Genomic DNA, 23,915 nt, shown 5'->3' on the forward strand with positions numbered 1-23,915 from the left:
TTGCCTTGCAGAGGCAGAAAGGCCTCGCTTCCATTCACAGAAACATTGGTATGCCAGCCTGCTATTTCATTCACATAAAAGACTAAATATTGCATGATTTTATTTTTTTTGCTGTCTGCCCTTTTTTCTCCTTTGTCTTTTCGCCGCCTCTTTTGATTTGCGAGGGCTCGTTCTTCTTCTTCCTTGCTTCTGTGTTTGCCTTTGTTTCTGAGGAGAGAAGGCAGACGTGCGGTCTTTTTTTTCTTTCTTTTTTTCTATATTTGTCAGGCAGGAAAGAGAGATGTTGGGAGGGACTGCAGTGCGAAATCTGCAGCAGAGTGAGAGCGGAAGCTGCTTATGAATGAGTGTCAGTCTTTCAGCTTTGCTATATGCTCCTGAGGACATTTTACATGAATGGTGTCTTGCCGCCTGCTTTCCGCTACCGGGGAGACAAAGATGCTCCGTTGCTGCTGATGCTGATGCTGATGCTGATGCTGATGCTGATGCTGATGCTGATGCTGATGCTGATGTTGATGCTGCTGATGCTGCTGATGCTGCTGCTGTTGTTGCTGCTGGGCTTTTTCTCTGTTATCCTTTCGGTTGTTTCGTTGACTCATCTGCCTGCGTCGTTCATACTGTGTCATTTTAGTTTGTTCCATTCACGTTGTTCAGCCAGGAGCGACAACTGGATATTTTAGACAAGCTGTGAATCTGTACCTGCTTCCCTTTTAGCGGAACTGAATTTTCTTTCCTTTTTCTTGCTGATGGAGAATTATTGCTACACATTAGATAGATGCAGTTCAATCAGTCTTGACATGCCTTTATTTTTTAAATTTAGCATTAATTGCTGATTCAAAATATTTTGCACAGAAACAATTATTCTAAGTGTTTTATCTAGCCATTGGTTTTCTGAAAGTACAAACCTGAGAACCAGGAGTGATGTCTACCTATGTTCTGCAGCTATTGTAAATTAACATAGACAGTATATTCATTATGTTACGAATTTCCTGTAATGCTAGAATATCACTTGTGTCGCTTCTTTCAACGATTTATAGAGGGGGTTTTTAAAACACCCTCACATCTTTATGACCAACTGAAATAGATTTTATTCTTGAATCAAAGAAGTCTTCTATTTTTGTTGAAGTGGAGTTTTTTCTGGCACTGGGATTTCAGCAGTCAGTTAAACGGATGATGAATGTCATCACTTAATATATCATACATTCTGTGATTAGTTCATTGTTCCTCATCCACCTATCACAGCTTTCATCAGTTCATTTATCCATTTTATGGATAGAAATTGTTAGAAAGACATGAATTTGTGCCAGTTATTATGAATATATATTTTTTAACAATGTTAAATAAGCAAGCTACCTCTCATCTAATCGTTTCCCGTTCTCGGAAAAACAAATGAGGGGGAAAGAATTACAGCAGATTAATATCAGACTGGGGAATTTAAAAATTGATTGGTTCTAGTGTGCTGTAAGTGGGAGTTTTTTTTTTCTCCTCCCTCCAACAGGAAGTGATTTGCAGTGTTCAGCAAGCCTTTTGTTGAGAAGGTTTTCTCAGATCAGTGAGTCATGCTTTTGCTCTGAGCCGGCAGGCAGGCAGGCAGGCAGCAGGCAGTAGAGAGTATTTTCTCTTCCCTCGCAGTATCCGTGATCAGCGGCAACATAGATCTTTCTCTGTTCTCTCACTTTTTGGCTAGAAATCAGCAGCAGCAGTAGCAGCATCACCACTGGAAACTAAACAAGCTGCATCAGAACTCTGGCAGCCTTTTAGAGCCCCCCCCCCCCCCCCCCTTCATCCTTTTCCTCCTCTGCTTCAGTGTTGTGTTTTCATGGATTGTGTCTGTAGATTTCTCTCTTGCGGATTGGATCGCAGCTCTGGATTTTACTGAGAGCAGATTGGACTTTGGTGGCAGCAGCAGCAGCAGCAGCAGCAGCAGCAGCAGACCAACACAACCGCCACTGTAACCTCAGAAGAGAAAATTACAGTCAGGTGGCCTGCGATTTGCTAAAAGGCGTTTGCTGCCTGTGCTGCTGCTGCTATGTTACAGGAGAGGGTAATCAGTGCGGCTCAGCCACGTCTGCCAGCACACTTGTGAAAGAGGCAGGCTGTGCGTGTCGGTTGGTGGAGAGTGGGGAGAGAGCAAGAGAGAGAAGGGCATGCTTCACCGTACCAAATACAACCGCTTCAGGAATGAGTCAGTGACATCCGTCGATGAGCTTCTCCACGGCCTGTCCATGAATCCCAAGGTCTCGGCTACCCCCCAGTCTGCAGCCGAGACATCGTACACTCCTCCGACTGACGTCCAGCCCTCCTCCACCACCGCCACTGCTTCCAGCACCCCCACCGGCCACGGGTCTGACCACCTGGAAGATGGAGGCACCACCCTCTGCACCCTCATCAACAAGGTGTCCAGCCTGAAATTCAGCAACTCGGGCAGCCTGCTGGGCATCAAGGGTCTGCCCTCGGCCGTCAAGGACCTGGCTGTGTCGAAGCTGCAGGGGGGTGGGGGGTCGGGCCCGGCCGGCTCCAGTGGCCCGAGCCCCTGTGCGGCAGCAACAGCGGCGGCGGCAGCCTCTGGTGTGGGCTTCTCTCAGTGCAGCTCGGCCTCCCACTCAACCCCCTGCTCGCAGCTGGAGACAGCCGCCAGCATGAGCAAGAAGAGCAGGCTGGATGAGCTCCCGCCCGGTGGAGAGGAATGGAATCCGGGTGGAGGTGGTGGACTGGTGAGCAAACCCTCCAGAGGATGGCTACACTCGAGCGAGAAGATCTCTGGTCCAGGAGTGACATACATAGTGAAGGTTGGTGGTCTCTAATCCTTCCCTGTCTCATTTGTGCTTTTGGTCCTCTGTGTGTTTCGTCCACTGCATCGTCTCTCATTTACTTAAATGACTCAAGCGTAGCTACCTGCAAGTTGGGCCATAAAGTGAAGATAATGTAGATTTATTTTCTCATCAAAACATGCCCTTGAGTGGGCGTATGTTGGCTGGCCACAGCAGAAGGCTGAGCGAAGGAGGAGCGACTAGAAAACAGACATTGAATAATTTAGACAACAGAGAAGGTCAGGCATTGGGGGGGGGAAATTAAAGGAAACAACATAAGATTTCAAAATAAAGGCCGTGATTATCCTTTTGAGCATTCTGTAAACATTTCCATTCATTTGGCATTTCTGTCCATTATGTGTACGTGGAGCCGCGGCGTTATGCTTTTGTATCCATGGTGACATGTTATTTCCGTACATCCGTATGAGCTCCGTGGCTGTTTTAGCCCAGCGATAGTGAAATGATACACAGAGCATGTTTGCCACATCACATCCGTATCGCACGTCGATGCTGTTCAGATCGTCGTACATCATTCAAAGGAGCACAAGTTGGCGCATGAATGTCATCATGCCGGCAATGAGTCACTGGCATGAGGAGCGATGATGCTGAGCTCGAGCTCGCTCTTCAGCGTGTGAAGTGAAAACAGAGCAAGCCATTTTCACTAAACGCACAAAGTAGCAGTCAATAGAACATTTACTGATGTTACCTCTTTGTCTTTTTTTCATTTAAATATTTGTATTCATGCAGCACCTTAAACAAAAGCAAAATGTAGTTTTGGGTGGTGCATATGCACAGTAAACAGTGATGCCAGGTTTTGTATTTTCCGAATTAAGTTACACAGTATGATTGCCATCATATGACACTTACTACAACTTGCCTGAACAAAGCCCTCAGTATCTGTGACCAGTGTGACATTCCATTAACTGCATTAGGGCCGAGAGCTCCCATTTGTCCAGTCAATGGTGCTGAAAGCGTCCACACTGCGAGGGGGGGAAACGGGTCCAGTCGGTGCTCCCCCATCCCCCTGCTCTCCCTGGGGTTTGAGTCCTGTGTGTATTGAGTTCAAAATGGTGCTCCGCTCACAGCACTTTCAATTAGCGTCATGTGGTCAATCCTCGCACATCATGCGCCATTACTGTGAAGGGACATTGATCGACAGTGACATTGTTTACACTCACTGTCTCAGCTCATTTGTTTATGCCCAATATTTGCTATTTCACACAAGATTTTGAAGTATTCCTTTGATGTCATTTTGGAACATTATTGCTTTGTTTTTGGTGCAATCATATCCATAAGGAAGATGTTTAGCACTTTTTTTGGATTATTTGATTATTTTTTATTAGGGTAGGTTAGCCACTGTATTTTGGGGGTCAAAAAATATACTCAGGTGTGCGTGTATATTTCAATTTATTTTTTATTTATGTTTCAATGTCTGGTTTCGAAGCTATGAAGTTTTCCGCTCATTGAAATGTGTGAAAATTGCAAAGACTCTATCCTTGAATACAAAACTGACATGAAGTGTATATAGCTAACTTGTTTGCATAACGTTGCTTGTTATTTACACCCAGCAGATATAGAACGATATCATTTATTTTGAGTCGTGTTTCTTGAACACCTGCTGAGTGTAAGTGTAACATTCACTCTCATTTTAGCTCTTCTTTGGTCTCCACCCCACATCCCGAGGAAAATATCTGGCTCTTCATCTGTTAAGTGCTCCATTGTGTCCATTGCCTAGTTGCAAACTGAAGTTGCTCACTGAAAATAGTTGCAAGTGAGAGCGGTAAAGGTGAACATATACAAATACATATACAGTCTCTTGCAGGCAAGTACTCTTGTGGTCTGTTAGCATTTGTGGCACGCTATAATCCATCCTTGTTCATGATTTGTAATGGTGCAGATTCTCCATATTATCCAACATTTGTTAATACTCATTCATTCATCGTCTACCGCTTTATCCATTTAAGGGTCGCGGAGCCAATCCCAGCTAACATTGGGCGAGAGGCGGGGTACACCCTATCACAGGGGCCACATACAGAGACGGACAACCATTCACTCTCTCACATTCACACCTACGGTCAATTTAGAGTCTCCAATGAACCTAACCCCATTCTGCATGTCTTTGGACTGGGGGAGGAAGCCGGAGAACCCGGAGAGAACCCATGCATACACGGGATTCCGGACACCGGGATTTGAACCCAGAACCTTCTTGCTGTGAGGCGAAGGTGCTAACCACTACACCACCGTGCAGCCCCTAATACTCATTGCATCAACCAATTTAATTAGTCAAGTCAAGTCAGTTTTATTTTATAGCACATTTCAAATGACAAGCATAGATTACTCAAGGTGCTTAATGATTAGTAAATTAGCATGTTCATTGATCGTGTTTTACCCTTTTGATCTGATAAATACTTTATTGACTGAACAGAGCCGTCTAAAGTTTTTGTCGTACACATAATGCAGTAGCAACATGTTTTCTTTCTTGTTTAACTGGAGTGAATAATATGAAAACATTTTTTTTTATATATTTGGTTGTGGACCTCAGATGTACTTTGGCTATAAATGTGATCACTTAGAAGATGCTCTTCGGAGCTGGCCTCCCATTGATTTTCATAATTAATCTAAAATTCAGTTTTACTGGGTAAATCATGTTCTAGTTTGTTGTACATCATGAGAGAAAACAAGTGTCCATGATATGCTCAGAATAGGCCTCGACCAATTTTAGAGCTGTTTTTTGAATTTTGCACTTCACACTCACTGTTCTAAAAATAGAGAATTTTGCAAACGTCACGTTGACAAAATGGTATTTGTTTGCTGGTACTTGCAAAACGCTCACCGGTGAGCAGGGGGCCTCATAAAGTGAAAGTTATGATTTTAATAACCTCCTTTTCTTTCCTGAAAGGCAGCGGAAAGAGGACCGGTAGTGTGTCTGGATGTCTGTTTTGTTTACAACAAGATTATGAATGTGATTCTCATAACGATAAAAGCTCGTCAGCACAAAATGTTCCCAGTCTGTGCAATATTAATTAGAGGAGGCGTTGTAATGTGAGTAGGTGGCCTGTACTGACGATGGCTTCATGGGATAGGAGGACTACAGTCATCTCATATGGCACAGTAACACACTTGCAGTTTACAAATCATTTTATGATGAACAAGCATTGATTTTATCATTTTTATTCCTCAAAACTTTGCATCCACTTTGTGTCAGACCTTGGCATTGTGGACTCCTACGAGATGTTTCTTTTTCTTTCTGCTTCTTTAGAAGCTAGAAAATTATGAAAGCAGCAAGTTTGTGAAAACACATTTGCTGATTCGTTACAGGTTGAAGTCTTTCTCAGCTGTTATTTACATGAGCAGGTGAAGGTGGGGGTGGAAGGAGGATAGGCACTAATGACAGATTTAATATTCAATCTTCAATCACATCTCTCACATATGCATTGACCAGTAAGGGAGCAAGTAATCGTTAAAAAGAATTTGTACTCAATGTGTTTCGTTCAGACTTTATTTTTAACTCAGTGACTCATTCACCAGCAACACAACCAGGCACACGACACAATAATGATAACACTGATAGTCAGGAAGTGACCAGTTTTTTCTGGCAGGGGTACTTATTTTCTCCCATCTGATAGCTTTAATGCAATAAAACCAGGTAATGTACTCCAAGATCACACCCTCTCTCTCTTTTTTCCCTTTACATTATAACGTGTATGTCACAACAATGTTAATGTCCCTTACTGAATACTTTATTTCACTCAGGCTTGTCATTCTTTGCTTTCCAGTACCTGGGCTGTATAGAAGTTCTTCGATCAATGAGATCCCTGGACTTCACCACAAGGTCACAAATAACAAGGTATGTTATGTTCACAAATGATGTCTTTTTCCTAACTTTTCACAGTTTAATAGATTTCCTGTAGGATAAACCATATTTTTGTTTGCAAATCCTTAGCTGAAAAACTAGGAACATTTTGAATTAAATTTTTTTGGGGGGATTATTATATTAAAATCATCACAAATGCATACAAATCATATAATACTTCTTGACTGATGGTGTCGCAGTAAACGGTTTAACAGAACTGTGGCACCACTTAAATCTCCAGGAAAACAAACAGACATAGCCAAAGTCTGTTATTGATAAATTAGCTATTTGTCATTTAATGAATAAGTTAAATTGATTTCTGTCACTCTGCTTACACAAAGCAGTCGAAATTCCACGATGAAGAACACATGAAGTTTATTAAATGTACACACAAACATTTTATTTAAAATTATATTAAAATTGATAGTATTTTTTTGAAAATAAATCATTAATTCCTATAAATACCGGACCATAGTCAGTTGACCCCTTACCATGAAAAGTTTTAATGTTTTGCTTTGAATCGCAACTATTAAAACTTGAATTGCTGACTGCTCTCGAAGGTATTATATCAGACATTCTGCAACCTGGCTCAAGAGAAGCTCAGATTAAATGTAATAAGATTTGTTCTGTGTTAGACGAGGTTTAGGCTGTTTGCATGGAACCGTCTGTGTGTAGCTTTAAAACCATTGACCAATGTGCAGTGAGGCAAAGGCCAACAGTGAATCGGTTTGTGTCATGTCCACTTTTCTGCTTGACACATGGTGGCCTTCTCTCTCTCTCTCTCTCTCTCTCTCTCTCTCACTCACTCTCTGTCTGTCTGTCTGTCTGTCTCTCTCTCTCTCTCTGTCTGTCTCTCTCTCTCTCTCTCTGTCTGTCTGTCTCTCTCTCTCTCTCTCTCTCTCTCTCTCTCTCTCTCTCTCTCTCTCTCGCTGTGTGTTTGTGTCTCCAATAAGGAGAGAGAGACAAACAGAGAGAAATCTATGTCTCATGCCGTTGCTATTATTAGATTTTTGCTTTTCTAAAAGAACCCACCCACTGCCCTGCATGGTTTATCCAGTGGATATAGAAATTCATATTTCTGAACCTGTCATGAAATCAGAATTCGCTTTGCCTCAGAGGGAAATCTGACTTTTTCTGTATCAAATCAACTTTTTCTGCTAGCACCAGTCTTAAAGACAGGGTTAGATGTCACTCTGTGATGTGTACCTGACTGTTTACCAGACACAGTTATCTGGTTTCAAGAGGTTCATTGTATTTGTAAAATCACTCTACACTACATATTCTAAATCACGTCTCAGGCCTCTGGTGGCCAAGGTGATTTCATTGTATGTAACAACCTACTGTCTATGTAACAACCTGTAGAATACTTTAAATTATGATTCTTTTTTTAATCTTTCTCAGCTTGTAATTTTTATCAAAACATTTTTTGGGGGCTTTTAATGATAGGACAGTATTCAGTGTGAAGGAGGGGGAGAGTGGGGGAAGACATGCAGCAAAGGACCGGGGTCGGAGTCAAACCCACGGCCGCCGCAGGAGGACTCAAGCCTCCACACACGGGGCGCCGGTGCTACTAAGTGAGCTAACCGACGCCCCCTTTTCTCTATTTTAAGTAATATTTCATCCTATATTAGACACATAATCAAAACTGATTGCAGCACTAGCAAATCTATCTATACACTTTACTTGGTTGGCTTGACATTGTCCCCTCCACAGGTGATAAAAGATCGACAAGTCCTTTACAACTGAAATTTGAGGCCAAAAATATCCTAAACATTCCTACAGTTTCGCTTGCATGGAGTTTATTTCTCTTGTTGTTAAAATTGTGATAACTAGTCAACGATGTCTGATAAGATTTTGAGCCAAGTTAGCAACATGGTTATAGATATGACATTTGTCCAGACTGAAACATCTCGGCATCAGATTGCCATCAAAATCTAGTTCGGACATTCATGGTTCCCAGAGGATAAATCCTACTGACAGTGGTGAGCCCTTGTCTAGATTTTGTCTTGCTACCGTGAGGTTGACATTAGTGAAAACGAATTAAACTACGAGAATGACTTGTAATCATTTTTGGCTTTTTATATCCTGCCGTCATCAGGTTAGAATTTTTCCAGTACTTTGCTTTTGGCATTTGCAACAGCCACAGTTGTACTTTGTATTAAGAGCTAATTAGCTAATTTGAGCATTTTAAACAAAAATGGTGAACATGATAGACATTATACGTGTTGAGCATCAGTATTTCAACATCATTTTGAGCATGTTAGCATGCTGACGATAACGTCTACAGCCTCTCGCAGCCACTCGCATGACTGTATGTACTGTACCTCTTGTTCCTGCCGATATAACTTTGACGAGAAAATACATTTCTCGTCAAAGTACGTCACACGGACTAATTTAATGCCAAAACAACCGTGATTCTTTCCCTGTCCCTGGTCACCATCTTGGCTTCATTGCCCTCTCTTCCTCCCTCTAGGGAAGCCATCAGCCTGGTGTGTGAAGCTGTTCCTGGGACCAAAGGAGCTCTGCGGAAGAGAAAGGTACATGGGTGGAGAGAGACGGAAGGAGGGATGGATGGGGGAGGGAGGGATAAAAAAAAGATGCAAGCGATTGCCACAATGAGAGAGCTGAGAAAATGAATGTTCGTGAAATGTAAATTAGATAGAAAAAAGAGGAAACGGCATTAGATATTCATTTATCCTATCCGTGTTCTATATATAGCACTGCCTCTGTAAGTTATTTTTCTCTCATCCGCCCTTCATGTTAAAAGAGAGGAAAAACTGAGATCGATAGAGAGAGGAAAAATTATGAAACAGAGAGAGAGAAAGAGAGAGAGAGAGACAGAGAGAGAGAGGAGAGAGAGAAAGGAGAAAAGAGAAAGGAGAGAGATGAAGAGGTATGGGACTGTATGTGCGTGGGCGTAGCTCCGGCCCACGATGTATTGCACATCGCGCACACAGTGCTTAGTGACTCATGTGGTGCACAATATCTGTGATCAGGAGGCTGAGCTGTGTGTGTGTGTGTGTGTGCGTGCGTGTGTGAGCGTCTGTCCTCTGTGTGCATGCACATGGTGTGTATCCACAGCGTGTGAGGAGACTGTGGGGTGTGAAATGAAGCATTACTCTGCTCTCTAGAGCTTGTTCAAATGTCAGGGAAGAGCATATTACACTAAATCAGTGCCGACTAGTTTCTCTCTCAGAATATACGTAAGATACAAACACACTCTGAAACTTTAGCTTGATACTGAGAATCCTAAATGGGTTTGACTAATTTCATTTTGCGTTCTTTCTTCTTTTTTTTGTCTCTTCTCCTCATTAAAAAAAAAAAATTCCACAGCCTTTTAAGTATCCAAACTGTATCTCCTTACACAGTAGCTTGGCTCAGTCCAAAGGTACTCAAATTGTCTCACTAGATTACCACAAGTAGACTTTAAGATATACTGTATCTTTGGTGAAAAGGAGATTTTGCTTTCATTTGTTTTATTTGTGTCCGTCTGTCTGTGTCTTCCTCTGATCCACTCAGCCGCCGTCCAAAGCTCTGTCCAGTATCCTGGGCAAGAGCAACCTGCAGTTCGCTGGCATGTCCATCAACCTAAACATTTCCACCAGTAGCCTCAACCTGATGACCCCTGACTGCAAACAGGTCCGTTAGTAACCTTTAACAATTCATACATGTGATAAATGCTCATGATACTCCTATGACAGTACATAGGAGTAGTAGCAGCTTTTACTGAGTCAGGAAAGGGGAGATACCTAAAAAAGATTCCCTTAAGAGGGCCACAGAATATGCTCAACAATTTATGAACCACATACCCCAAGGATGATATGTCAATTGTGTAATAAAAAGGTGAAAAAAGGTGAGAAGAACACTTTTATTCCCAAATTTAGGTTGTCACCATAACGTTTAATTTTAATTGTTGCAAAAGTGATGAGATTTTTGTTTTGCCTAGAGTGAAGGATGTCTTATTTGAGCAATTTAAAAAAGTACATGACCACTCCTGACGTTACTAGAATTACCAGAGGAAGTTGGCAGCTTGACATTCTCTATGCAATAATACTTTTTCAGAAAAGTAGCCAGAGTTAAAGGTCCAATGAATCGGTCCATTGCAGCCCTATACATGTGTGTAGAGCCTGTGTAAGATGTAATGCAGTAACGTTGGTTAATCCATATGTACTGTGCGATTTCACTCCTGACAGATCATAGCCAACCATCACATGCAGTCCATCTCCTTTGCATCGGGTGGAGACCCTGTGAGTCGCTCAGTGGCCTGTTTCAAATGAACTAGCATCTGTGTTTTGTGATATTGAAAACCTAAGATATTATATTAATACCTTATTATACTATACTACACAGTGGCCTGTGGGCCGGACCAGCCACTATTTTTACATTTATAATTCATTTATAGTCTTGATTTAATTACTTACTTGGAAAGTATGGATTTCAACTTTCCCCATCAGTGTCATTAAAAACTAAACTAACTGAATTAATATGAAATAATGGTAATACATCAAGACAAAAGGTTATGGTATTTTCTAGTTGGTCATTTTTACAACACTTGTAAAAGATGTAATTTTTTTCCTTTTTAGGACACGACAGATTATGTTGCCTATGTAGCCAAGGACCCTGTTAACAGAAGAGGTATGTGTTCGTTCCTTTAATTCCCTGTAGAGTGTCTCATATCTCACATGCAACGTGCTCATTTTAATTTGTTCCTGTGACTCTCGTCAGCGTGTCACATACTGGAGTGCTCTGACGGTCTGGCCCAGGACGTCATCGGCACCATCGGCCAAGCCTTTGACCTTCGCTTTCAGCAGTACCTGCAGTGTCCCTCCAGCAAGCTGTCCTCCACACCACATGACAGGTAAGGTGTTCACGACGCGCGCATATAAAACACAACAAAAAGATAACACATTGGTTTAAGTATTGAGTTTCATGGTCGTACCATCTTTGTTTTTCCCCCCAGGGTATTAAACGTGGAGGAGTTACCATGGACAGAAGAAGAGGAGGAGTCAGCAGAACATCCTTATTATAACAACATCCCCGGCAAGATGCCACCGCCTGGAGGCTTCATCGACACCCGGCTGACCAATCAGAATGCAGCACAGGATGGTTGCCAGGTACAACTGATAAAACAAATTAAGCATGACGTTAAACGGACTTACAGATATCACACTGATTTCATCCAGCATCATCCGAATAAAAACTAAATCCAGATGACAGACAAGTCATGCAATGCCTTTGTGTATATTTATTTTCTGTGGTGTCACAAAGAGCTCACTAAGAAATAAATGATTTTGAGCATTATTGATATGATTAGACTGTAAATTGCGAATTGTCAAACTATGTCAAACTTCACAGAAATGAAAGTTTAAAAAAGTTCAAAAGTTTGAACTGAATTTAATGGTACGATTGATAAGGGAAAAATCGCCCATTCTTGTTTTGACATCCACATGTATAACCATGGTTACCAAATGATTTGAACAGTACATTGCCTGCATAGATGGCTATTAAAATGGCTACTTGAGCAGTTAGTAGATGGATTTAGCGGCAGTTGTAATTATTTTGAAATCAAACATCTGCAATCACAAAATACTGTGGTTACATTTTTGAATTGAACATATTTATATTGGGTCATTTCTAATATCAACTCATGATATCCATTTCTCCGTTCCAAAATATTCACTGTGTGTCTATATTTCATCAGATTGGCCCAGGTTCAGTAGATCAGACATATTATCAGGGGAGGCACTGTAGAGAAAACTGGGGCGATGAAAGAAAGCCCATATTCATACAACAGGGTAAGAAAAACCCATGCTTCCCACTATCTAAATACATTTCTTTGCAGAATGTCATCACTTCCATCACCTTGACTGTGGTTGTCTTTTCTAGGATCGTTTGATATAAGCAGTCTGTCCGACAGTAAAGGTCAGGCACCGAAAACAGCAGAGATGCCCATGTATGTGAACACCCAGCAGATCGATGCCCAGGTACTCGCAGCACTCCAGGCAGAGGCGGAGCATGTGACAAAGGGGATGGCAGCTGCAGCCAAAGAGAGCCCACAGAAGGACCTGTTTGACATGAGTGAGTCTTGTTTGGCGGATGTGACATTTAGCTTTCACATAGTTTGGTGCATTTTTATTCAATTCAGTTTGTACCTATGATGAATTTCTTACTCATTTAAAAGTGTCGGAACGGTGTTTGTGCCTTGACGTCAGAATAACATTGTAAGGAGACTTTCAAATCAGAGATTTTAATTATAGAGGTTTCCTAGCTTTTGTTTTCTTAGTGACTTCGGTGTGGCATTGTAATAACATCATGTCACAATGAAGACAAAAGGAGGCCAGCAGTAATGTCGGTGCGCTGCTTTATTCTCGCCTCCTTTCTCCTTAGTCCTTAGCTTGGGTATTATTATAACACATGAAAGATCAGTTACATAAGGATTTGTGTAACTACTGTATCTATGAAGAAGCCATGACACAAATTACACATGTGAGCAGTCAACTATACAATTCAAAAGTGAACTGTCATCGTAGGGAATTCAAGTTGTTATTTAATGTATTATTGTCCCCCTACTGAGTTCTTCAACCGTTATCAGGAACATTACACTTTGTTCCTCTCCTAACAAACGCCAGCACACCACAACTTATTCAATAAATCAGTAATTGAATTACTATAAAACAGACTATATAGAGAAAATTAAATTGACCTATAATCGTCATCGTCATGCTCCTCTAACTTTGTTAGAGACTATGCAGACAGGTTTAGTGGTTACATCTTCTTGGGGTTACACCCGATTCCTTCTGTTCAAAGATTGTGTTTTCTGTCTTCGCCCTGCGTACACAAGTTTTTTTAAACTCGTAATTACTTGTGTGTTACCTTGGTAATGGGCTGCCAACTGTCGGGCATGTACAGCACTTTGTCATCAGCATATCATTGCATCAGTTCACAAATTGTTAGACATATAATGTAAATCTATACCTACATTTACATACACTTGGTCTACTTTGTGTAAATAACAGAGACAACAGATTGTTTTTCTACAAATGATAATAACAGTCTCCGAATGTAATAACGTCATATTTCTTGTATTCCCCAAGTGGAATACCCATAATCACAGAGAGGTGATGAAGCACAAAAAGAAGTATACTTACATATTCAGTGCGTCAGTGAATCCCCCCATCAGAAGCTGATGAACTTCTGGCATCAGAGACTCACGGTTTCCCAAACAAGGTGTTTGTGCCGGACATATCACAGCGGGGGATTGTTAAAAAAAAAAAAAAAATGTAATGAGTTTATACGATTTGTTTGCTCTGACTAGCGCAACATGAGGTCATCAGATTCCTCAAAGGAGTGTTAATATAATATAGAAGAATAGAGTTTAAAGTTTCATTCCGATTTAGCTAGCAGTTTACTTCCCCTCTGCCTGTTGCAGGTGCATTGCTGCATTTCTGGGCACACCACTGTCACACCACTGCCACAGGAATATGTATGCGTGCACAAGACAAGCAAAACTGGGACCCAGTCAAAACCTTGCTCTATAGCACTACTAGTGGTCAAAAATTCCACAGGGGACCTGTACACTAATGACGAACTTGCACTTCCAAGATATACCATATGTTTATTTTCATACCAACAATTAATTAATGGACTACCATACTTTACCAACCTTGACTTCTGTAGGATGTCAAGTTAAAAAATCTGTTCTGGAGATATCCTTCCGCTATTGATGTATTATTCTGATACTCCCCTCCTACTTATAACAGAGCCCTTTGAGGATGCAATTCAGTCGCAGTCCCATCCGCCGTGCCATGGCCAAGCCCAGTCCCAGATGTCTGGTCTTCACAAGGCTGCGTCCGTGGACAGCTCGAGCCCTCTGCTTGTGCGTTCTCTGGCCTTCCGGGCGCAGGAGGAGCTGGAGGGCCAGACGTGGTACCACGGCAAAATGAGCCGCCGTGACGCCGAAAAACTGCTGAAGGAAGACGGGGACTTCCTTGTTCGCAAGAGCACTACCAACCCCGGGTCCTATGTACTGACGGGCATGCACAATGGACTTGCCAAACACCTACTACTGGTGGACCCTGAGGGCACGGTAAGGGTCACGTGGGGTTCAAGGACACGCAGAGTGTGTTTGAAAGGAGATGCCGTCGGTAGAAATTAATGCTTTGTGAAGTTGTCAGTGAGTGGGAATGCAAAAAGTGAAAGATTTTTTAAATGTGCAAGAATAATACTCATAACATCTCTTTTTTTTCCTCAAAGGTACGGACAAAAGATCATGTATTTGACAGCATTAGCCACCTTATTGGCCATCACCGTGACAACAATCTGCCTATTGTGTCAGCTGGGAGTGAACTGTGTCTCCTGCAGCCCGTTGGAAGGAAACAGTGATGCTCGTAATGCCTAATGGTAAAACAGGAAGCTCTGAACAGTCTCTCTCCTACATCCTGAAACTTGAAGATGAAACATGAACAGAAGATGCTTAAAGGCTCTATACGCGGTGACAGTGTTTTGGGGAAAAAATTGGCCCACAGTTACTCTACTGGAGGCTCTGGAAGACGCAACATTTGTTTAAGATTAAAAAAAAAATATTTATAGAACTGTTATAATTTTGTTGTGATGACTGAAATGCTATATTTTTTGAGAAGACATAGGTGCATTTGGACATACTATCTTGATTTGGTGTTTTAAAAGATAAAAAAAGACAGTTGTTCTTGTAGTTTAAAAGAAGTTCAAATCAAACCTCAAAGAGGTGTTGACAAGAGTATTTTAGAATAAAAACCTGAAATTTTAGTTTTGTCTGTCAAGCACAACCATATTTCTACAGGAACTGTTGACTGAGATGTCAGAAACAAAAGCAGTTTGGACAACAAATGCAGTTTATAATGAATAACTCTAGAGAAAAAAATAGTCCTTTAATCTCACCAATAGTGTGACAACTCACTCAATTAGTCACTATATGAAATCTGCTTTTATTGGGGATTAGAACTGAATGTGTTTTGCTTTGCAGTAGTCACAAAGTGTTGGGGTGCAAACATCCTTCATATAGTGCTGTCAATGGCTTTAAAGATAACCTTTTTTTTTATAAAGTATTTTCTTGTGTCACAGTCGCATGACTTAAAATCAACTGTTCTTGTGGACATTGTTCGTAGACCTCGAGACCCCTTTACTTGAAAGAGGTGCTTGTGTATGCTGACACTGTAAAATATTAATGCTTTACGACTAGGGATTATTTCTGGATTGTTTTTTTTCTCTGGATTCTTCTTTTAGGTGTGTAGTCAATGATTTGTTTTGGGGGCTTGAGTCATGCAATTGATATTCACACATTCTTAATTGACATTCCCTGCTTTTTGTGAACTTTTAAAGGTACTATATGTAACCCCTCAGAAAATTCATTGTTATTAATGATCCCGGAGGCCATCAGGTGAACTGCACCCTGTTGCTTGCACTCCATGGCTAGGGGCGAGTGAGTAGACATGAGGCTGAACGTGATTGATTGGCATCATGTCTAAATGAGGTGATAAGTGACACTGCTATAGTTTGACTTTAATCTCTATTTAAGTCTGTAGTCGACTGTCATCGTAAACTTGCTCACCAGCATAAAACAGGCCAGGGACATTCAACAAGACCATTCTTGGATTTGAAAGTCGTTAGTTGGCGTCATGGGACTCCATTTCTGAGCTAACGTTAACTAGTGTTGCACGCTGCTGGCACTGTAGGGGAGTGGAGGAGAGGCATTAAGGTAAGGTGCTCAAGAGCAGACATTATCACAGACTTTGGACTTTCGCCGAAAGTGTGAGTTTTGCATTAAAAATGAATCCACTGGATGTTATAGGCATCCAAAAAAAATATTAATACATGTTACCTGCTCCACATTCTTACAAATAGTACCTTTCAAAATATTATTTGTATTATTATTCGAATGATCACAAATGAATAGCACAATAACAAAGTTTGATCAGTTAGATTGTCTGTCAGTAGTAAATGAATTACTAATGTGATGACATGTAATTTCACACTTTATATACTCACGAGGCTTAATTAGACAAAGTTGTGCGCTCGACGCAGAATGCTCAATATGGCGGATATGAAACAAAAATATTCTTTCAGTGTGATGATGTGTTATGGCAAGATCACGTTATTGCCACTAGATGTCACCACAGGAATGCTTGTCTACCCCAGTCACTCACTTTCAGTTCCCTTCGTGTATCACTTATTAGGATGCTCTCTGGATATGTATTGCTTGGGAAAATGCCAGTTTTCAACCTTCGTTGAATGACAGGTCATAGTTAATTTGCATTTTGCAATCCAAGGTACACAATCGTTCCTCAGAACAGTTTATAGTATTTACGTTTACAGACTGTTTTTGTAGAGTGGGATTCTAAATTTTGGAAAAGGCTTATAGATACAGTACACAAGCAGCTCTGGCAACAGACTTTTTAAATGCTATCATCCTCACATACTTTTGTCAGAACTCTGATGGATACCAAATGAATGGGGCATTGTATTTGATATGCACTGGACCACTTGAATTGAACCAGAATCAGCATGTGTTCAATGAGTTTGACAAGACAGATGCAATGTAATATAACGTGCCTGTATTTTGCTGCAAGAGGGAGTGTTAAGTACATGCATCTCACAACAACACGCATTAAGCAAATAGCAGTATTGGGAACATTATTCTTTTCTTTTTTTAAATTACCACTTTTGGTTAAAGCCAATTGATCAACTCCTCATGATTCCTTTGAGAGAAAGCCTCACATATTGGTATTTTTGAGGGAAAGGTAAGAAGAAAGGATACAAAGGATCATTGAGGGGTTTCTTTCTCTTTTCCTGATGGTTATCTGCCATCAGCTTTGAATTTGTTTGATTTTTGTGACATCATTTCATCAAATCTAATATCTTGGGAGATGGAATAATGCACCAAATTTAAAAGAAAAAGCACCCTGCTAATATAATCCATTATTTTGAGATCAATTGTTTCTAAAAAGCAAATTTGCAGAATCACCTCAGCAAAAATGATGTGCAATGTTTTGAACACAGTACATATATATATATGCACACACACACACAGAGCAGGAACAACTCCATATTTAAATCTCCCTGATAACACGGTGATTAGCTGTGCGGCATAAAGAAATTGTACAACCAAACACGCTGGGACACAAATAAGAACATGGCTTCTTTCCAGATTTCTGTTGATGAAAATGTGCCTTTTATTTGTACAAATGGTGTTTTTATTTCTGTTTCTCTCTCTCTCTCTTCAAAGTGCAATAGCTGATCTATGGGGCATGCCTGTTCACTGGAGGTTGTGTTTGTGCCCTGCTGAGTGTTGCTGCTTGAGACTACTGTTTCTTCTCTCGTCTCTTTATCTCCCTCCCTCTCTATTATATATTATAAATGTATCATTTCCAGATTCTGAGTATAAATCTTTGTCAGAGGAAATCACACAGAAATTCACTATTTTGGAACAGGTAGAAAAAAAAAACTGAAATAAAAACAGAGAAACGAGTCCAAATGATGTTTACAGATTTAATCTTTTGGTTGTGTGGATTCATCATTATTCTGTATGACTGTTGGCAATAAAACCGTGAATGTGTAGAATCTCTGGGCTATAAACTTTCTGTGATAATCCACTACTTTTAATTTGATCAATAACACTGGGAGAAGCAGCATTTAAACACAGTCACCACAATTGCTTCTGAAGTGTCTTCTAAAAGAATTGATTCACTGAAATGATTTAAAATAAAAGACACTTGCAGCAGCATAGAGGTGAATAGAAATTTGGTAGTGAAAGCCATAAACAGGGTCCTTGTTATTGTGGATAATCCACAGGATACACTAAAAAACGATTTAATACCAACGATTTTTTTTAATTTTGTACCTATGAAAACTGTTCACAGTAAAGTCTTTGGATTATGTCGAGTGAGAGGGTTGCTGTTGAGGTTTCAAAATGTTGCTGTGTGCAGTGCAAACACAAATCTATTCCCCTCCAATGTAGTTTAGTGGCTGCTGAAATAAGGATATCTCTAACCCTAGAGTAAGAGAGCATCTGATCAAAACTATCTGCATGGCAAAACACCACAAGAAAAAAATTGGAAAATATGTGTTTGAAGTTTTTGGTAAACCATCCTTTTAGGTTATTTTATCAAAGGTGTAACCACAACAGCTCTCAATGTGAATCATCCTTATACAGAATTTTCCTATTTTTTTGTTTTGTTTTTTAAAAATGTTACGTTATCATGTCTTTTTTTTTGCATCACACAAACAAGCGCCTCTTGCTGACTAATTCTAGTTCACATGCAGCATCCACATGCTTCTCAAGACATCAGTTAACCAGCCCCATTCTTTTACGGTTGACACCAAACTTTTCGACTTCTGGATTTATCCGATTTTTTTTCCGAAGTCACAATTCTTATTTTGTTACACGTGTGGGGTTGAAGATATTCGATACTGAACATGCAGCATATTGTGAAAGATATCTGGTGAGCACTGAGGGCTGCCATCTTTAAACCAGCAGATGGAGCCCTGCCTTCGCTAAAGGCTGCTGCTGCTGAACGGACCACATCGGTTCTGTACAGTGGTTACAGATGAGGATCTGTCAGGAAAGTGATGCTGCTGATATGGTGGAAAACAAGTTTATATCTCGAATATGATACTTACAGAGCAGTTTCCATCACAGGAACTGCACAGAATTCTGTATTATTACTGAGTGAATACAAAATTACATAATAGACTGCATATGATAATAAATAACCTCAATTGTATATTACTACACTAATAATGTCTACAATCATTCTTCATTACATTGTTTTTGCAGTATTATAATTGCACTTTTCTTTTTTTAATAATTCCAGGTGATCTTTCACTTATGTATCTCAGGTGGTCACATCTGTAACCACAGATTAGCGTTCATTCGCTAATCATCTTTGCCATGCAAGGAAGAAAAAAAAACATGTATCTCCAAAAATTTTCATGAGCTCAGAACAGACGTTCATCCTTTTGACAATGCAAGTTTTTAAACAAATACATGATTTGTCTGTTTGTTGACTGCAAATATGACAAGCAGTTTGGAGATACATGGGACTCATGCAATAGTGGTGAAATATGATTTGTACTTGACAAAGAGGCTAAATTGTACATATTGGCTTCATGATCAATCTTTCAAATCATGGATGATGCAGATACATTAGTATTAAGCACAAAGAGGAAACTGCTGCCCCCCAGCTGGGCTTGAAGTCCACACGTCAATCAGGTAACCCTTTATTCTAGATCAAAACACAAATCCCTCTTCATCGTCACTTCTGTCCACTGCACAGGCCCATGAGCACATATTGGGACCACCCTCACTTTCTTGGTGAAGATTACTTGCTCCCTTCGTTCTATTTTTCACTCTCGCGGACATCCTGGGTGGCCCCTCCCACCACCACCGAGACCTTGCCGTGGGCCTCGTCCCTCTCTTTCTCCAGCTCCGTCTGCTTGGAACTCTGCTGGTTCTGGTTGGGGTTGTTCTGGCTGCTCCACGACTTGCTCCTGCTGTGGCTGGGCTCCAGAGACTGTCTGTTCCCGCTGCCATTCACAGAGGCCTTCCTCCTATAGCAAATACCGCACACCAGACCCAGGAAGGCCCGTCTCATCTCTCGGCTGGCCAGGGTGTAAATGATCGGGTTCATCGCCGAGTTGATCACGGCCAATGCAATGAACCAGTCAGCCTTGTAGAGGATGGGGCAACGTTGCTTGCATGCCACATCCACCAGGAGAAGGACAAAGATGGGCGTCCAGCAGGCGATGAAGACCCCAACCACGATGATGACAGTGCGCAGCAGGGACATGGCGTGCTCCGAGTTGCTGTGCTTGCTCACCTTTTGGCTGCTGGACTTCACCAGGATGTAGATTCGGACATAAAGGACGGACATGGCTAGGAGCAAGACCATGAAAACTGTTATACAGAAAGCTACATACTTCTTGGTGTAGAGAGGGAGGATTGTGGAGCAGTCTGGGAGGTTGTCCAGGCAGTTCCAGCCCAGAATAGGCAGAGCTCCGAGAGATATGGCAATCAGCCAGCAGGTCCCTATGAGCAGGAACACTCTGTAGTTCTTGTTGGCATCGTAAGGCCTCATTTTGATCATAGTCAGGTGTCTCTCTATAGCGATAGCCAAGAGACTGAAAATGGATGCACCAAGTGCCACGAACATGCTGCCCTCTCTGACAAACCAGAGCGCGGGTGAGAGCTGCAATGTCTTCTCCCCCGACAGCAGCAGGTTGACCAGGTACGCAACTCCAGACAGCAGGTCGCACAGCGCCATGTTGCCAATGAAGTAGTACATGCGGTTGTGGAACCGGTGGTTCCTCCATATGGCCACCAGCACGGTGAGGTTCTCCAGGACGATGAAGCTGCATACGACCAGGAACACAACGGTTTTGGCGTCCAAATTGTCGGGGCTCGTGCGGCTGGGCCAGCGGCTGTCCAGCTTGCCCGTGTAGTTGTAGTGGAGGTATATCCGAGGGTTGATCATCTTCTCAGCGTGCTGGCAGCTGACTACTGGGTGTCAGAGGTGGGCAGGGGGGCAGGTGGTCCGGCGTCGGCGTAGCCACCGAGTTCAGCTGCAGGGGCAGATCAGAAGAGTGTGATCACATGTGATTATGGATGAGCAGGCGAGTTATTGCTAACAATGTTGTCTTAACCCTTTAACTACCCCACTAAGAAAAAAGCAATGGAAAATTATTTTTCTTGCATTTCTTAGTCTATTGGGGCAATATCAACAATCCCCAAAAAGTTTTTTAACAGACCCCTCAGTTTTTTAATTATAGGCTTCTACCAAATGGTAGAGATTTTGCGGTAATGGTGGCAAAAGTACCAAAATACATACATCTGTTCTGTTTTTCAAGGCTGACTGCTAGCCTGTAATAATATTTCTGAGTTATGATACAGTGTTCTACTAGCTACAGTTGTGTGTGGGTGTGCTGAGACTCATTGGTTTCCTCGAATGGACTCGTGTACACCAATCTGGTGGGAAAAAGCTTCACAGTACTCCTGTGTTACGGGTAGAACGAAACGTTTAATCCACAGTTTGTGAAACCTTAACAGATGTATCGAAAGCAAAGTACAGATGGGTATACTATGGTAAGAAAACCGTGTCGCTCGGACCTAAGGTACTATAAACAATATAAACTGCACTCATTCTAGACTAAGCATGAACATGAACATGTCGCAGTGTAACTTGGCTCCCACATACCAGCCCCTAATTGTGCTCTTATCTGGAGACAATTACCAAATTATAACATGTGAAGCCACATAAACTAATGTAACGTAACACAATCTAGCACTGCGTATTACTGTCTATTCGGCCTCCTGGAGGAGGCGAATCTTCGTGATGGTTTCTGTCCAGCATGCGTGTCTTGGTCTTGATCCGGACCTGACGCACCATCCTGTACTTGTCTGGGACTGTCTGAACAATCTTTCCCATGACCCAAACGTTGCGTGGTGCTGAGTCATCTACGATCAGCACGATGTCTCCGATGACAAAGTTGCGAGATGGTCTTTGGCACTTGTGGCGCTCCTGAATCTGCGGCAGGTACTCCCTTACCCATCGCTTCCAGAACATGTCTGCCATATACTGGATTTGCTTCCACCTTCTGCGTGCATAAGGTCCTTACAGACCTGATCATCCTCTCCCAGACTCCCTCCGTGGTGCAATTGGTGGACCACTGCTTTCCCAAAGCCTGCCGGCTTGAAACACCTTGGGACACTGACGCCTTCTAGCAGGCGGAGAGATGTCTTCCATTTGGACCACTCATCAGCGAACCTATCAGGTATCAGGGTATCCCAGTCCAACTTCTCCCTGCAGAGTTCCTGCAGAATTCTCTTAGCCATGAGCACGACTGGTGCCAAGATACCCAAAGGGTCATACACAGAGCTCACGATGGACACCTTCACTTGATGGAACATTGCCTCGATGTCTGCCATGACGGCGACCTCCTCCTGTGTGAATCTGGTGATGACACCAACGAGGGTGCTGGTAAGGTTTGGTTCCTGTAGCAGCTGCTCATTGAGAATAGTCCAGTTTCTCATCCTTCTCGTACTCAGGGAAGTCCCTCTTTAACTGCTGACTCCAAAGTTCCTCCAGTCTGGTAACTGCTATATGGTCCGCTGAAACCTGTATTGGACCACTTTCTGAGCTGTGGCCGACGTTTTCCCAGTAGAGTCCACTAATAATCCAGCCAATCGCCATTTCCACGGCGTAAGGACCGCCCTTCTCTATGCTGGCGATGAACCGCTGGGGTTCAATGGCCTCGTGGCCATCTCTCCCAATAAGCAGACCTATCCCTGCATCTATTTCTCATAGTTGTACCTGCTGCAGGTGGGGCCACCCAATCAATTCCTCCTGTAATAGGATATTCCCTTTGGTTGCGGGAATTATTTTCTGGGAATATGTATCTGGGAGCCCCAGGAAATTGTTGCCGCCCAGGCTACTCACTTCCAACCCAGATCCTATTTGAGTGTCGGCCCACCTTCATTCCCCCTCGGTCAGCAGCGAGATGCATGTCTTTCTGCCTGTGATATTAAGCTCCTTCATCAGGTCCTCTGTACAGAAACAAGCGTCCTGCGGGAGTCTATGAAAGCGTAAGTAGTTGTTTTCTTTTGGCTTTTGTTGCTCTTGACTTGGACAGGTACTATTTCCAAGATCTTTCCATTGTTTTCGGTATTTGTTGCTCCGCAGATGGTTGGGCCTGATGGTCCACTGTTGCGTGTGTGCGGCTCTCTTTTGGAATTTACCCCTTGATTCATCGGCATGTTCCTGTTCTGTCTATATAACACTGTAGGGTGTGGCTTCGTGCAGACACGTCAATTAATCCTTACATGACGTGCTCATATGCCCCGGTTTGAGGCAGCTGAAGCACAAGCCTTCTGCTCGTAGGAAGACAATCTTGATCTTATGGAGAGACCCCTTTAACTTGTCACATTGTTCCAGATGCATGTCCTCCGCTGTTGCAGAAAAGACAGGGCTTGGAGAAGGCACAGCGCTGACTGCCCATTACCCTTGTTTCTGGCTTTGATCTTGGACTCCCTGTTTGGTCACTGACGACAGTTGCACCATTGATGAGGCCTCTCTTGTCATCGCATTTTCTTTGTAGCCTCTCATCCAGCGGGCCTCTAGCTTGTCTCCTCGGGCCAGCGTTCCTTCCCATGCCATGTATTGGGTCCATGGCTATATTGGCCTTTCTGTCAACAAAGTCGTTGAGCTTAACTCTGCGTCTTTCAT

The 23,915-nt window shown here is 42.2% G+C and overlaps 2 protein-coding genes across 4 annotated transcripts in view; one reads left to right on the forward strand and one right to left on the reverse strand.

Moving 5' to 3' along the window:
- Window positions 1–18,255, forward strand: shc3 (SHC (Src homology 2 domain containing) transforming protein 3). Its single transcript, XM_035607911.2, has 12 exons — window positions 1–2,786; window positions 6,584–6,654; window positions 9,134–9,197; window positions 10,180–10,299; window positions 10,854–10,907; window positions 11,244–11,295; window positions 11,386–11,518; window positions 11,621–11,774; window positions 12,362–12,455; window positions 12,547–12,738; window positions 14,421–14,746; window positions 14,914–18,255. The coding sequence occupies exons 1-12, from the start codon at window positions 2,145–2,147 to the stop codon at window positions 15,040–15,042; spliced, it is 2,031 nt and encodes a 676-aa protein (XP_035463804.2). The 5' UTR covers window positions 1–2,144; the 3' UTR covers window positions 15,043–18,255.
- The window catches only part of LOC118284823 (sphingosine 1-phosphate receptor 3), a 17,464-nt gene continuing 11,787 nt past the window's right edge, over window positions 18,239–23,915 (reverse strand). For 2 of the 3 annotated variants that reach the window (XM_035607914.2, XM_035607913.2), the window contains exon 2: window positions 18,239–21,255. In XM_035607914.2, the coding sequence (XP_035463807.2) occupies window positions 20,034–21,167 (1,134 nt within the window). In that variant the 5' untranslated portion in view covers window positions 21,168–21,255 and the 3' untranslated portion in view covers window positions 18,239–20,033. Of the gene's footprint in view, window positions 21,256–21,988; window positions 22,115–23,915 lie in introns of those variants that run through there. The other variant, XM_035607915.2, reaches the window with a different exon arrangement.

This window comes from Scophthalmus maximus, chromosome 20, assembly GCF_022379125.1.
Source record: "Scophthalmus maximus strain ysfricsl-2021 chromosome 20, ASM2237912v1, whole genome shotgun sequence".
Classification (NCBI taxonomy): domain Eukaryota; kingdom Metazoa; phylum Chordata; class Actinopteri; order Pleuronectiformes; family Scophthalmidae; genus Scophthalmus; species Scophthalmus maximus.